At 46.1% G+C, this 13,414-nt stretch overlaps 2 protein-coding genes across 4 annotated transcripts; one reads left to right on the forward strand and one right to left on the reverse strand.

The window, feature by feature from the left end:
• Positions 1 to 2,024: 2,024 nt before the first annotated feature.
• LOC311036208 (tumor necrosis factor ligand superfamily member 10-like) lies at positions 2,025 to 6,390 on the forward strand. Of its 3 annotated transcripts, none has more exons than XM_084044754.1 (6): positions 2,025 to 2,240; positions 2,717 to 2,866; positions 3,196 to 3,241; positions 3,372 to 3,515; positions 4,726 to 4,958; positions 5,333 to 6,390. In XM_084044754.1, exons 1-6 carry the CDS (start codon positions 2,127 to 2,129, stop codon positions 5,540 to 5,542), a joined length of 897 nt encoding a protein of 298 aa, XP_083900880.1. In that variant the 5' UTR covers positions 2,025 to 2,126; the 3' UTR covers positions 5,543 to 6,390. The 3 variants fall into 3 exon arrangements, with proteins under 3 accessions (XP_083900880.1, XP_083900882.1, XP_083900881.1); XM_084044756.1 differs by having other exon boundaries at positions 3,399 to 3,515; XM_084044755.1 differs by having other exon boundaries at positions 2,723 to 2,866.
• Positions 6,391 to 6,983: 593 nt separating this feature from the next.
• Positions 6,984 to 13,248, reverse strand: LOC311035666 (E3 ubiquitin-protein ligase MSL2-like). The gene is made up of 3 exons (XM_084044016.1): positions 12,110 to 13,248; positions 9,958 to 11,357; positions 6,984 to 9,030 (listed from the first exon to the last, which is right to left on the reverse strand). The coding sequence occupies exons 1-3, from the start codon at positions 12,249 to 12,251 to the stop codon at positions 8,728 to 8,730; spliced, it is 1,845 nt and encodes a 614-aa protein (XP_083900142.1). The 5' UTR covers positions 12,252 to 13,248; the 3' UTR covers positions 6,984 to 8,727.
• Positions 13,249 to 13,414: the final 166 nt, after the last annotated feature.

Raw genomic sequence — 13,414 nt, forward strand, 5'->3', positions numbered from 1 at the left:
TGCTTGCATTGTGCTGTTGCAGCATTTCTCAGCATTATATTAAATTATGACAATCAGACTAAACAGCTGTGTGTGATGTGCAGGCGGGACTGCAGGGAAATTCCAGGACTCTATCAAGAAGAATGTAAGAGACGGAGCCCCGGGGAAGAATGGAAACCGGAAGGAGGCGAGTGCAGGAGGGAAGAGGGTGGAGGTCTTTCCATCATCCTTCAAATCCTCTATGTGCCTTCAGGGTGTTACTTAAACTCTGCTTCAGGCCAAACAACACTTCGCTTCCACAGCAGTGGATGTGTTTATACAATTCCATATTTAGCTGTACAGATTTGTTTCAAGTTTGGGTAGTTCAGATACTGGAGTGGAGAGAGAGTGACCTTTACTGTTAATAGACTTGGTATCTAAATAGGTTATCATCCAGCCAAATCACATTTTCTTTTTTCACTTAAGGGAAAATAAATTGTTGAATTGAACTGAAGTGATGTAAGCTTAAAAGGCGTATGATGCAAAAGTGTAACTAGTACAGTTCCTGTACTAGTTATGATGTTCAAATAAGGTTGGTAATTAAACCGTCGCAGTAAAATAAATTGCTACGCCACTGAGAGACAAGCTCAGGAACGTTGGCGGATCAAAGCAAGTCAGGGTCTGTTGGGCCTGGAGCTGTTGACTTTTGACTCAAGTCAAAGATCACCAGCTGAGTGGACCTTCCTTGCCCTGCGGACTGACAAGAAAGAAGAAAAAAGAAAAGACGTCTGCGTGAAGAGAGAGCTTAAAATGACAAAACAGCTCAAAGTGATTGTGGCTTCAGGTGCTCGAGTTTGCTGTCGTTATTTCTTTCTGTCTCTCTCACACACACACACACACACACACACACACACACACACACACACACACACACACACACACACACACACACACACACACATTCTGTCTGTGTGTCAGTCAGCCATGGGACTGGAGACGAGGATGTCTCTCAGGGTGTCATCTTCCCCGCCCGAGGGCGCACAGTCCTCAGGTATCATTAACCTTTTCCCCTCCTCCTCTCTGACAAGCATGGGAATTCTGACTCACTTAAGGGAACACAGGAACCTTTTATCACATTCTCATTTCAATCAGTTGAGCAATCAGCCCTAATACTTGTGTTCTGTGGGTGTTAAGGTGATTTACAGTGTGTGTTGTGCTCCAACACACTCTGTGTAACTCATTTTGGCACACCTGCCCCTATTCTTATAAAGACTGTGTGAACCTGCTGCGAGAGGATGTGATGTGTGTACGTACTGTAGCGTAATGTGTGCGTGCGTGCGTGTGTGTGTGTACTAGCCTACGTGTAAGTGGTTTGTGTGTGTGTGTGTGTGTGTGTGTGTGTGTGTGTGTGTGTGTGTGTGTGTGCGTGCGCGCGCACCTGTGCGTGCACCCACACATAGCCTAGTGTTTGTCACGGCTGGTGTGTATGCATGTAGGATACATATGTGTCTATTATGTGCGTATACTCACAGCATAGATTGTGTGCGAATGAACACACTGTCATACAGGTTATGATTATTGGCCATGGCCCAGGGTCATTAACATCCAGCAGCTCATGACTCCTGTGGCTGTGCCCTCATTTCCTCATTCCTACAATAGAAGGGAGGAGAGAGGTGATAGAATGAAAGTACAGGAACCTGTATGTATAACTCCACTTTTCAGATTGAATGACTTTCCCATGACAAGTAGGCTACTACTTAGACCTCAATGTGAAGCAGCACAATGAAATGTGGGCAAAATGTATCTGCATAAGTGATGGCTCCTTTAGATCTTCCAACAATACCAGGAAAGAGACAAACACAAACAAAATGGCCCTTTTCTCAGCTTGCTCTCATGTGTTGATACTATATTTAAGTGTAAGACTATGTTGCCTGCCCTGTAGAGCCTGTTCTTTATTAATGTCCTCTAACAGTGACATCTTGAGGCCGTTTAGGAGGGTAGACCATGCTTCTGTCTCTGCTCCACCTACCTACAAAACATTTTTTTTTCAACCCTCGTTTCATGCAGAAGTGCAGCAGAGCTTGAGCTGACTTGTCCTGCGTGCTGCATGGGTCTGGAACTACCTACTTCTGTTTGCCAGTTTTCGGATTGATCGTCAGTTATTAATAATGGCCATTTCTATTTCACTCCCGTGTCTGGGGCTCGTGACACTGGCAGCAATACTTATTCAGACCATCGCGGTCGCCGTCAGTTTTATGTACTTCAACAACGTTCTAAACACGGTAAGAAATGACACACACGGCTATTATAGCCTCACTGCGGAGAACTTGCCAGTTTAACTGGCAAATGCATTCTGTGTATATGGACGTCCGAGTAAAGAATGAAACCTTTATCACCAAATAAGTAGCCTATTAAGAAAGAGCCTTGATCAGGAATCCAAACATTGATATTACAATTTAGGAGTGCAAAAGGTTCGGCCATTATGAAGCTGAACAATGGAAGATAGGGGAAAGATGGAAAAGTCGACAGCCGAAAACAATAGCAGGAAATTAGGGTACTTTAAACTCGGGGGATTATTGGGCCATTTGACTTCTGCCTAATAACATAATACAAATATTAAATAAGAAACTCCACTGACACTCCGATAAAACAACACTCGCTTAAAGTCCTTAAAGTCGTAGGCTATGTAGTGTTGTAACTTTATTCTAATTAAGTATTTTTCACAGTGCTGTTTTTTGTGTGACTTTAACCTTGCCAGATGCAGGAGACTTTCTCCAGGAGTAGTGTGTCATGTCTGATGAAAGCCAATCTGCGCGCGGCGGAGGGTCTCATGGAGACACCAGAAGAGGAGAAAAAGAGCGACCCCTGCTGGCAAGTGACACAACAGCTCCAGTACCGCATAGAGAAGGTATAGTCACCTAAGCAAGCAGGCATTCCATAGATCAGTGGTTGTCAAACTTTGAGAAATGATATGCATTTGGCTGCGGACCCTCATCTCAAAAATATTTTGTGCCAGGGATTTTTCAAAAATATCAGATCTACAAGCGCAAAAAATAGCCAAAGTATAAAATATGGTTAAAGTGGTTTAAATGATTATATACGCTATATTAACACATTTTGCTGGGGACCCCCTGGTACCCCCCCCCCCCCCCCCCCCTTATAGATAGACCATTGTGCATCAACATTGCTGCTGGGTTGCATCTCACTTCTGTTCACTGCTCTTTTTTTTAACCCCAGATCATGGCTGAGAGGTTCCAGAAGGAGATGTCAACAACTATGAGAAGTAGGACAATGTCTACCTTGCATTGATACTTCTCAAAACACTGGGTCACTCCCGACCCAGTGTTTGGGAAACACTGACTTACTGTACTGTATTTGCTGTACTGTACACTTAAAATATATTTTCTATACAGAAATCTCTCATCGTTCATCAATAACAGGTAAACTGACCGGAGGGCTGCCCGTCCTGACCCCAGGGGTCCGAGGAGTCCCTCTTCCTAAAGTTGCCGCCCATGTGACCGGCATCGCTTCAACCAGAGAACCTCCAACCACTGAAGGTGAGGTCACATGGAATACTATTCAGCATTGAGCACTGAGGTCCAGAGATTAACAAGGGTTCAAGGTACAACCAGTATCCTTATACACTCAGAATGTTCGCAGTGCAACACAAGGATGGCTGATGTCAAAGTGCTGGTTATGTGTTAGTAAAGGCAGGTGAACTTCCCCCACACCTAGAGAAGGTCAGACCTGAGGAATGTATGTTGAAGCCCTGCAGGTTCCTGTAGCACACATTTGTCAATGTCAATCCTATCTGACTGCTGGGACCTGCAGGAGAAAACAGATGTGCATCTCTTCTTACGGTACGTTTTAACAGCGGGCAACTCTGGGCGATGCCGGGCGACATCGCCCAAAAAGATAAAGAAAATCCATCTTTTGGACGATGTCGCCCGGCATCGCCCGATCGCCGGCTCTCATAGACTTTCATTATATTTTTGGGCGACGTCGCCCAGTATTGCCCGCTGTTAAAACGCAGGGTTACTTTGCTCACTCCCCGGATGCTCCTCTCCCTCTCTCTCGCTCTCGCCCCCCCCCCCCCCCCCCCCCACTTCTCTCTTACTTTCACACACACGCCCCTCTCCCTGGCTGCTCCCCATCCCGCTCTTGTGATGCGGGTGGTGCTGTTTAAAATTCTGATGATGTCAGTGAACATAAAAGCAGTCCAGAAAGAAAAACTGATATTTCTCGTTTTCTCCCATGACCAGTTTAATCTTTAGTAATCATACAGTACACCCCTTATTGAATGAAGGCCCTTGTTGCACAACTGTTGGCCTGTGAACACATCTGTAAAACATATTTTGTGAGTGGAACCTCCCTGACATTTGTATCTAATTTGTATCTAACAGAAAGCACTGGTGGTGTGAATGGCACAGTTTTGACATTGTATGAGAATCATAAGGCGAAACGCTTGACGATGCTTTGGTGTTGTGTCTGGGCAGACACCCCAAACTGGCCACGGTTTAGTCCAATAATAAATTCAATAACTTCCTACTCCACTCTGGATCTCGAATGTCTTGTTTTAATGTTAATGAACAGTTTTAATGCTACACGTGTGTGTGTGTGTGTGTGTGTGTGTGTGTGTGTGTGTGTGTGTGTGTGTGTGTGTGTGTGTGTGTGTGTGTGTGTGTGTGTGTGTGTGTGTGTGTGTGTGTGTGCGTCTGTGTGTTTGTTCACTCACTTGTTTGGGTCTGTGTGTGTGTGCTTGAACAGGTTCACGGAGCAGCAGGGGGTATCTGGGGGAGCGTATCGCAGCGTGGGAGGGCCAGAGAGGTCTGTCCTTCCTACAGAACATGGAGCTGAGGGGCGGGGAGCTGCTGGTGCCGCGGGCAGGCCTCTACTACATCTATGCCCAAACTTACTTCAGACTCCCCTCCACAGAGGAGACAGAGGGGGAAACAGGGGAAGAAGAGGGAGCGCAGCTTGTTCAGTATATTTACAAAAAGGTGAGGCTTCTGCTGGTTTTTGGAGGTTTTCAGCACATTCTGCTGGTCCAGCCTGGGAAATGTATGCATTCAATGGATTCGTGTGCATCGTGCATACCATTTCAGATTGTTGTCTCTGCAAGGCAGAGATCTAAAAGGTGCTATCTGCAAATATAGTTGTGTAAGAAATTACAAATAGGAACACAATTGAGACACACATCAGCAAACATGCAGGTACATTAACAGAACTTCCAGTGGCCTATGTGCTCCAGTTAATTTTTAACAGAAAAAGAACTGTCAGAAATTCATCAAAGGTATATCCATGATTACATTTTTCTGGTTAAATACCTCTGATGATTAAGTTTTGAACTGTTACTTTGGGATGTGACCCACAGATGAGTTCCTATCCAGTGCCCATCCTACTGATGAAGTCATCCCGGAGTGCCTGTTGGCCCCGGGGTCAGGAACCTGGCCTGTTCTCCCTGCATCAAGCTGGCACAGCTCGCCTCCAGCCTGCAGATCGCCTCTTTATCACTGTCAGCAACGCCAGCACCATGGAGATGGATGGGAGGGCCAGCTACTTTGGGGCTTTCCTGGTGGGCTAGACCAAACCTTGGGGTGAGGTTCCTGAGGCCGATGCCTGACTGGAAATGGACAGTGAGAGATGGACCCTGACAGTATATTCAACCCATCGGGTTGCGCTGTGAAGTCTTGGTGTGGCTGGAATGAAAGTATGGACCATGAAGTGTGGATAGTCTTCTACAGGGCCATGGAACATAAGAAAGGTGGCAGACCTGAGCTGCTAGTACAGACCCTGTCAAATGTCATAAGTTGGAAGGTGGAAGGCTATGACTTTTGGTGGGATTACTACAGTTAATATTAACTGGTCAGTGGTCGCACCCTAATGTCTCATAGGACGTGAAGTCTGTTATTGTGACATCACAAATTAAAGTTTCGCTTATTGCTGGGAAACAAAAAAACGTATGGTTATCAGACTGATGCTATGCATTGGTGTGTGAATGACTCTTATCGAGTTTAATGCCTTGCCTGCTGTAGGTCTGAACAGTCTGCAAACAAGCTGCTGCCCCTGGGACAAATTGTGGTGTTGGGACGCATGACACTTTTAGTCCTCTTTTTTTCAAAACGTTGTTTCCCAAACTGCCAGGGGACGGGACTTTCTTGTTTCCTGTCGGTGTGTCCAGATAATGTGAATTGAGCTTTATAAGTTCATGTTTACAACATTTAGAATATCATTTCTTCTTTGTAATTGGTTTTGGATGCCCTTTTTGTAGATGTCATGCTGTCATGAGCCCACAGGGAGAAGTACAGACTGTGATGCTGCCAGAAAGAGCTTTTTGAAACACGTTGCCGGTGTAGACTGCATCTTAAGCTTTTTCTTTTGTATCTATTCTACTGTGAGCAACATTAAACATATTTCTGCATTAAAGTTGCTTCCCACCATTCCTTATTGATCTATTTTGGCCTTATGGGAGTTTTTCTTTCTGACTGTATACTAGTGGATACCTTCATCAACTATAGAATTATGGTTAGGCTTATTCATCAGCATGTCATATTTTTCCTGATGCTTGTGCAAGTCTCAATTCGTTCAAGGTCAATACACTTTCCAGACTTGCATGGGAAGCAAAGATATGAGACATCTGCTACTCTTCTATGCTTTGCTGTATTTAACATGTTTAACTTTTAAAAATTACATTAAACTGAAACTGGAAGTGTAGAGCCTATTGAAAATAAATCTAAGCTAAGTTGTTGATTAGGAAAACAAAACCGGTTCAAATCTCGTCTCAAAATCTTGACGGTGGAAGTAAATGGAATTTCCTCCCACATCTCCCAATCAAGGCACTTAACCCTGAACTGCTTTAGTACGAGCTGCTCAGTGACCAACAGTAATGGACTAGTGTGTTGCGGCTCATCTACAGTATGACCATATCTTAAAGCATCCACTATACATAATGGCATGAAACTTGATTACTCTGTCAGCCAGGCAGTCACCAGGCATCTCCCCACACACAAAAAAGACAGAACTGAAAAAGTAAAAAACTATCATTTAATCCATCCATGTTGTATTGTTTCCATAATGTGGCAGTGAATGTTTGAACAAGAACAGTCCCTCCTGTAAACAGGAGTTTCTCACATAAAAAAATAATTAAAACAAAGTTAGGGTTCAAGTAATGCCCAAAAGAAAGACATACTGAAACAGACACAAAGGCAGACGGATCATATTCACAAATAAAAATCAACCCGCTACTTCCTGGTCTATGAATGGAGAACCAATCACGTGTTTGTTTGGTCAGTTTGAGTGCCCCCCCCCCCCCCATCTCAGGACTCACAGACACATATATAGTTTGAGACAGTAAACACAAACACAGACAATACACCCCCTCTGAGTTACATGAGGGCAAGGTGTTTCAAGGTGCTTTAACCAAAAAACACAGACGTTAACAAAACATGGTGCCAAGTCAGTATTAAAACAAAGTCTCTGAGTTGGGTCTCTGATCTGCTGGGACACTACAATTAGGAAAACTGGAAACGCAGAGGATATTGTTTTGTCTTGATAGTGGCAACCTATGGCTTCGGTTTATTGATGCACACATGCATACCATCACATCCAATACCAGTAGCAAACCGTAATAATGTCTTAAAAAGACAATATTCTACACTGACAATACTGTAAACAACTGTATGTGTATTTGTAAGAGAGAGCATTGAAAGGTTCCTTATGGGTTCAGCCCATGGTGCTGCTATTGCTATGGTAACCAAGGAAGGTCCCAGTTGTAATTTGACCAATCAATCAGAGTAAGTGCTTATATATCACCTCCACCCCCGACCCGCTGACATTACAGTAAATCTCAGCGAGCCCACGCACACACAGAGAAACCTCGGAGCCAGCCAAGGGCTCTGACATTATCTCCCTCTGGCGTGCCTTGTACAGCGCTTGCATTAGTCAAGTTCATTAAGACAAATTAGTTAACTTAATAGACAGTACTTGGGATGAGTGTGAGTGAGAGAGGAGAATCTAAGGTAGGTCTCTGCAGATTAGCAATGACATTCAATCACAACAGGAGTCTGAACACATACAGGATTAAGCCTGATTTATACTTTAGTTGCTCAAATATTTTCAGTGCGTGACACCTGTGCGCAACCAAGTATAACTCAGGCTTTAATGAGATTCTTCTTGAATACCAATGCCTGCCAGACAGAAACACGTGGAGTAATACTTTGATCACGGAAAATGCTATTAGTTTACCATCAGATACGATAAACCAGAAATGTTTTTCATTCACACTACACACTATACCCATCCACACTTACATACGTCCATACAGACAGACATACTTATAAAAGAAACATCCATCCAATTGTGCACACACTAATAAACACAAAACCTGGTGTGGAATTTTCCTACTGCCTCTTACGACTGTGGTCTGTGAACCATATAGTAAGCACCTCTGAAGTACAGAACAGCCTGGGAACCAGATCTCTGTGTTTAATTTGTTAGCAACTAGCAACAACAGACTGGCACCCAGGACGATACATGAGGCTTTGGCACACCGATGCTATTCTTGCTCTGCTGTGTTCTGCTTTATCTGACACAGAACAAAGAAGATTACAAAAGAACAGGACAGGACAGACCCATAGCTGCCTTGCCTCCCCTTCTATGGGAGAGGTACGTGTCATTTTGACCAACACGCTGCTCAGTTGTCACATTCATTCAGCACCAAGCCGTCTGTATCCTCCGCCAATAGGGAAATCAGGAAGTCCCGAGTCTCGTTCAGCCAATCAGCAGCTCCAGGCTGTCCTCGTAGTTGGACTCTCGTGGGGGGCTAGGGGACAAGAAGGCTGTGGTCACGGGGGTTCCCGTTGCCGTAGCAACATTGAGGAGGGTGTTGCCGTGGATGCTGGTGGTCGCCGGGTTGCGGAGGGCCGCAGCAGCGGTGATGCTGGTGAGGTTGATGCCCAGAGTGAGCCGCGTCTGCTCCAGTGCCTTCTCTGGCACAGCGAAGGCCTCCAGCTTCTTCTCACCATTGGCCATGTAGGAGTTCTGGCAGCCACGACAGATACAGTCCAAGCACGCCTGAGAACAGTGCAAAATTCACTTATTAGATCCAAAGTCAGGGGGCATTACGCAACGCTTGGTATCAATGTAAATTATCTGCTCCCATTTTGATACTGATCAAGGTACAATTTGGACGAAAACAAGAAACTACATTAGCAGTGCATGAATACAGTAAACAGAAATCAGCCATAGCATAGCAGAAAGTATGTGAGTGAGAACAGTGATATATGGGCAAAGTAGACGGGGACTATTGACTTTTTGCTGGTGCCATGTAAAGGGAAATTCAATAGGGGTTGTTAGTGGCAAATGAAATAAAAACACTATTTAATTAACTGACTCTAGCATAGCATAGCACAGAGAGAGGGCGTACAGCTGCACATACATTAACTTTGCCAGGTTGACGAGGCTGACGGTGGTCTGTCAAAAGCCAGCCACACACTGACAAAAGAACCATTTCCTGTCATTTCATAAAGTTGGTCCAAAATAAATTACAGTGCCCAGGTTCATTACAATGTTGAATTACACCGACCAAAGACACAGCTCTGGGACTTGTTCTAACAGATTGCTTGGACAACAATTAAGTTCTATGACTTTTGGGATATGAGCTATTTGCCATTTGTTTGTTTTGGCAAGTCTGACCATGCGTGTAGTTGTAAGTAGGAGAAATGCATTTTCCAGTCTTGGAATTGTTATATTCTAAGTTGTCATAGATTACTCTGGCCCCATTAAAAAGTCTCCACTCAGCACTGACACTACAAAACCTAAACAAGGTACTGTGTACAAAATGAGTTATTGGTAAATAAATTGCATCTCAGCATGTGTGTAGAGTGTGCAGCTCTCTCCTATTATTTCTTAAATTACTGTTGCAAAAACAATATCCATCCCCTTTCCTCTATAATGTATAATGTATAATGTGAATGATGCATTTAAGGTCTCATGTCTCACCTTACGGTTGGAGTAGCAGGGGCACCGCTGTCCCCGGCAGGTCAGTACAGAGGGATTCTGCGTAGCCCTGCCACACTTGCAGCCCTTCTTTTCCACAGCCTTCTTATATGGGGGCTTGGCTGGGGTTGGCGGTACCAGACAGCCCGACAGCATCCGCGGGTCTTTGCTGCGGTCCTTGGATTTGGATGCTCCGGTGCGGACCTTGGTGTTTGGCTTCTTTGGAGCTTGGTCGCCATGCTTCTTGGCACCCTTACTGTGGTTGGGTGTAGGGCGACTGGGCTTGAGTGACGCACCGTTTGAGAGGGAGGAGTAAGCATGCGTAGATACAGTCGAGGAGTGGAGCGCAGGCTGCTGTGCGTGAGGCGGGGTTGGAGTGTGTGGATGTGAGATGGTGCCCTGCAGGATGGAGGTGATGGGAATGGGCTTCACGATTTCCCTGTCACCCTCCGAGCGCGAACGCTTTCGGTTCAGGCGGAGTGGCGGGGGCTTAGGAAGAGGAGGGGGGTCTGTGGAGGAGGTGTGTGTGTGAGCACCGTGGCTTGCGCCTATGTGAGTCCTGTCCGTCTGAATCTGTGTGTAGTTGTGTGCCGTGTCCAGCTGTATGTACATTTGTGTGTGTGCTCTGTCCAATGGTATGTGCGAGTGCGAGAGTGTTCTGTCCGGCTGTGTGTGAAGAGTGTCTCTACTGGCTTGGAGAGGATCCAAAGTCTGTAACACCTCCTCCACACTGAGGAGCAGCACCTCCCCCTCCTCCAGGTCCCTGCTACCCGACCGCCCATCCCTGAGTGAGCACACAGTGGCCTGCGTAGATGATAAAGGCCTGGAGGCCAGACTCAGTTCCAGTCCACCGCAGCCAGCTGCGGACACAGTGAGGCCACCCTGTGGCTGCTCCTCCACCAGCTCACACACCTCCAGCTCTGGGGAGGAAGGACCCAAGTCCTCTAGTCCATTGCAGTCACGGGGTCCATTGAAACAGGCAGGGTTAGAGGAAGAACTCTGGGGATTGGCTGAGGGTTCAGCAGGGACAGGTGGCGCCTCCATGGGTGTGAGGGATGCCAAAGCCGAGTCGCTGGGCTCCTCCAGCACTGTGTTTGGCTCCTGTGCCACCACCTCCATCTCATTGCTTGCCGTTAGGACCTCCTCTAGGAGGTCCATGACCTCTGGAGACCCTCCCACCTGGCTGCTGATTAGTTGTAACAGTGGGGAATGAGTGATATACAGGCACAGCTGCCTGTAACATTGGACTAGCACAGAGAGCTGTTTGTTCTCTGCAAAGCAGGTATAGTCCTTGCACCAGCTGCATGCCGGCTTCATTGTCATCTTCTGACCTTTGCAGCCCATGCAAACATAATGCTGGCATGACGAGTCTGTGGGGGCGATGGGGTCCTGGAGCAGTTTACCTGGAACAAAAAAAAAGGGTGGTAAAGGGTCCGCCTCTCAACTGAAAGAAAACATCACCTTTTCTACGGTATAAGATGCAGCCAGTTCCGTTTCATCAGACTGAGACCATCAGACCAGACTGGTTTCAAGTTTCTTGTGTACAATCCCTGGATCACTTCATGTCAGCAAAAACAATTCCTTATGAAGACGTGATATGAGCTCCCCATATCTATAATTCTGCTGAGATTCTTGCCGAGCTAAGTGAATTCAGCCATGAATAGGATACACATGGTCTCTGTGGCAGACACAACAGTGCAGTCATCTGTACACTGTCAGGACAGAGCAGGGGAGCCCGCTTCTTGCATAGTGAGGAAGCAGCCAGCTGCTACCAGGGCTCAGCCTCAGTTGTCAAGGAGACCACAACAGTGAAGACCTGCTGCGCGGCACAGATCACTACACTCACTACACAGTAAAATCATCAGTGTTCATCCATTTGTAAATCTAAAGAGTGTACAAATGTAACCAATGTATGGATGCATTTGGTTAAATGTTAAACACATTACACTTTTACAGTGCAGGTATAATGGAGTAGCCCTGCCTGAAGCTCATAAAGCGAATGCCTCCCCTAGCCAAGTGTTAGTTTGTAATGTTAGTTTTTTCCCTGTGATATGAACCTTGTTACCGGTATGAATTCGATCATTCAATCAGCAGAATAAAAACAACAACAACAACAACAACAACAACATCATCATGATGAATGTGTGATGCTTACCGCAGACCAGGCATGCGAGGGACTGTCGGAAGAAGGGCAGCAGTTTGTACATCTCTGTGAAGGAGTGGGGCTGTCGCGGGTCACACTGCAGGACCGCCCTGCTGGCGGACACGTACAGAGCGGTGGCATTGACAGGGTTCATATCGATGCTCCCTTCGCAGCCTCGGCCCGGGAAAAAGCAACCCACCACCCAGCCACTCACTGGGGCCGAGGCAGTGGCACTCGGGTCCCGGCAGGGTGGATGGACACGGCGACACTCGCCAGGCGGCGTGGCAAAACAGCCCCGTTCCCACAGAGCACAAAGAGACAAGTCACCGAACGGCCGTGTCAGCGAAGACTGTCCAATAAATAATAAACAAAAGCGAACATGGTGGTGTACGGTGTCACAAAAAGCGCAAACCGTTAGCTCGGCACGTAGCCAGCTATCGTTAGCATCGCCGGGCTGATCACGACTCTCTCCCACCGCCGTTATATCCAATCACACAGTTCGGGTTGATGTTAGCCTGCAGGAAGCCCTCTCGGTCAGCTATGTGGATACGTTAACCCGACACCGTTACCGTAACGTTAGATCAAACGACCCATGGTGAGAGGCTGTGCTAGCTAGCTAGCTTTAGCTTAAAAAAAATAAAAATAAATCAACCAAACGTTGTGCAGCAAAGATAGTTGGTGTGTTGGCCAGTTAGTTCATTTGACATCCAAATCCGTGTCCTAGTTGGTAGCTGAATAAACCCCCAAGCTCCCGCCGTGAGAGGAAAATATCGCTAGTTACAAGATCCCAGGCGCGCACTTGATGTAAACAAAGCTACGCTAGCTAACATTAGCATTGCTAGCATCATTAGCGAAGCATATATTCCAGCCGTAGTAGAAGAGCTCCAGTCCCGTATGCAGGTCTACCTCGTGCACTTCGGGTTGAAATGTAACCTGTGATCTAAAATCGTATGTTTTTGATACGTCTGTTTGACACTACAATATTCTGTGAACGTTTGCCGATACATATCGAGCTAGCCGATTTACAAAGGCATCAATCATTTGATTTTTCACTTTTCCTCATCGGTATCTCGCGATATAGCAATAATCACGCGAGAGACCTCAGTCGAGTCGGTTGCCCTGGTTACCGTGAGTGCTGCAGAGTTCGACAAGCGCACATTATGTTCCAGACATAATACACTCACATTAAAGGGATATTTCACTTTCAAATAAAATAAACATTAAACAAATATATACAAAATAAATGAAAAAAGTAATGGGAAAATCACAGCCCCTCACGCAGTAGAAGGACCTTCTAATGCGTGAGGGGGCCGTGAT

This window comes from Gymnoscopelus microlampas (genome assembly GCF_963454915.1).
Source record: "Gymnoscopelus microlampas genome assembly, chromosome: 20".
Taxonomy (NCBI): Eukaryota; Metazoa; Chordata; class Actinopteri; order Myctophiformes; family Myctophidae; genus Gymnoscopelus; species Gymnoscopelus microlampas.

Coding starts and splice junctions, on each gene's coding strand:
- LOC311036208 (XM_084044754.1), top strand. CDS start 2,127: ATGGCCATTTCTATTTCACTCCCGTGTCTGGGGCTCGTGACACTGGCA. Junction 2,867..3,195: donor TCCAGTACCGCATAGAGAAG/GTATAGTCACCT, acceptor TTTTAACCCCAG/ATCATGGCTGAGAGGTTCCA. Junction 3,516..4,725: donor AGAACCTCCAACCACTGAAG/GTGAGGTCACAT, acceptor GTGCTTGAACAG/GTTCACGGAGCAGCAGGGGG.
- LOC311035666 (XM_084044016.1), bottom strand. CDS start 12,251: ATGAACCCTGTCAATGCCACCGCTCTGTACGTGTCCGCCAGCAGGGCG. Junction 11,358..12,109: donor CCTCGCATGCCTGGTCTGCG/GTAAGCATCACA, acceptor TTTTTGTTCCAG/GTAAACTGCTCCAGGACCCC. Junction 9,031..9,957: donor CCTGCTACTCCAACCGTAAG/GTGAGACATGAG, acceptor CACTGTTCTCAG/GCGTGCTTGGACTGTATCTG.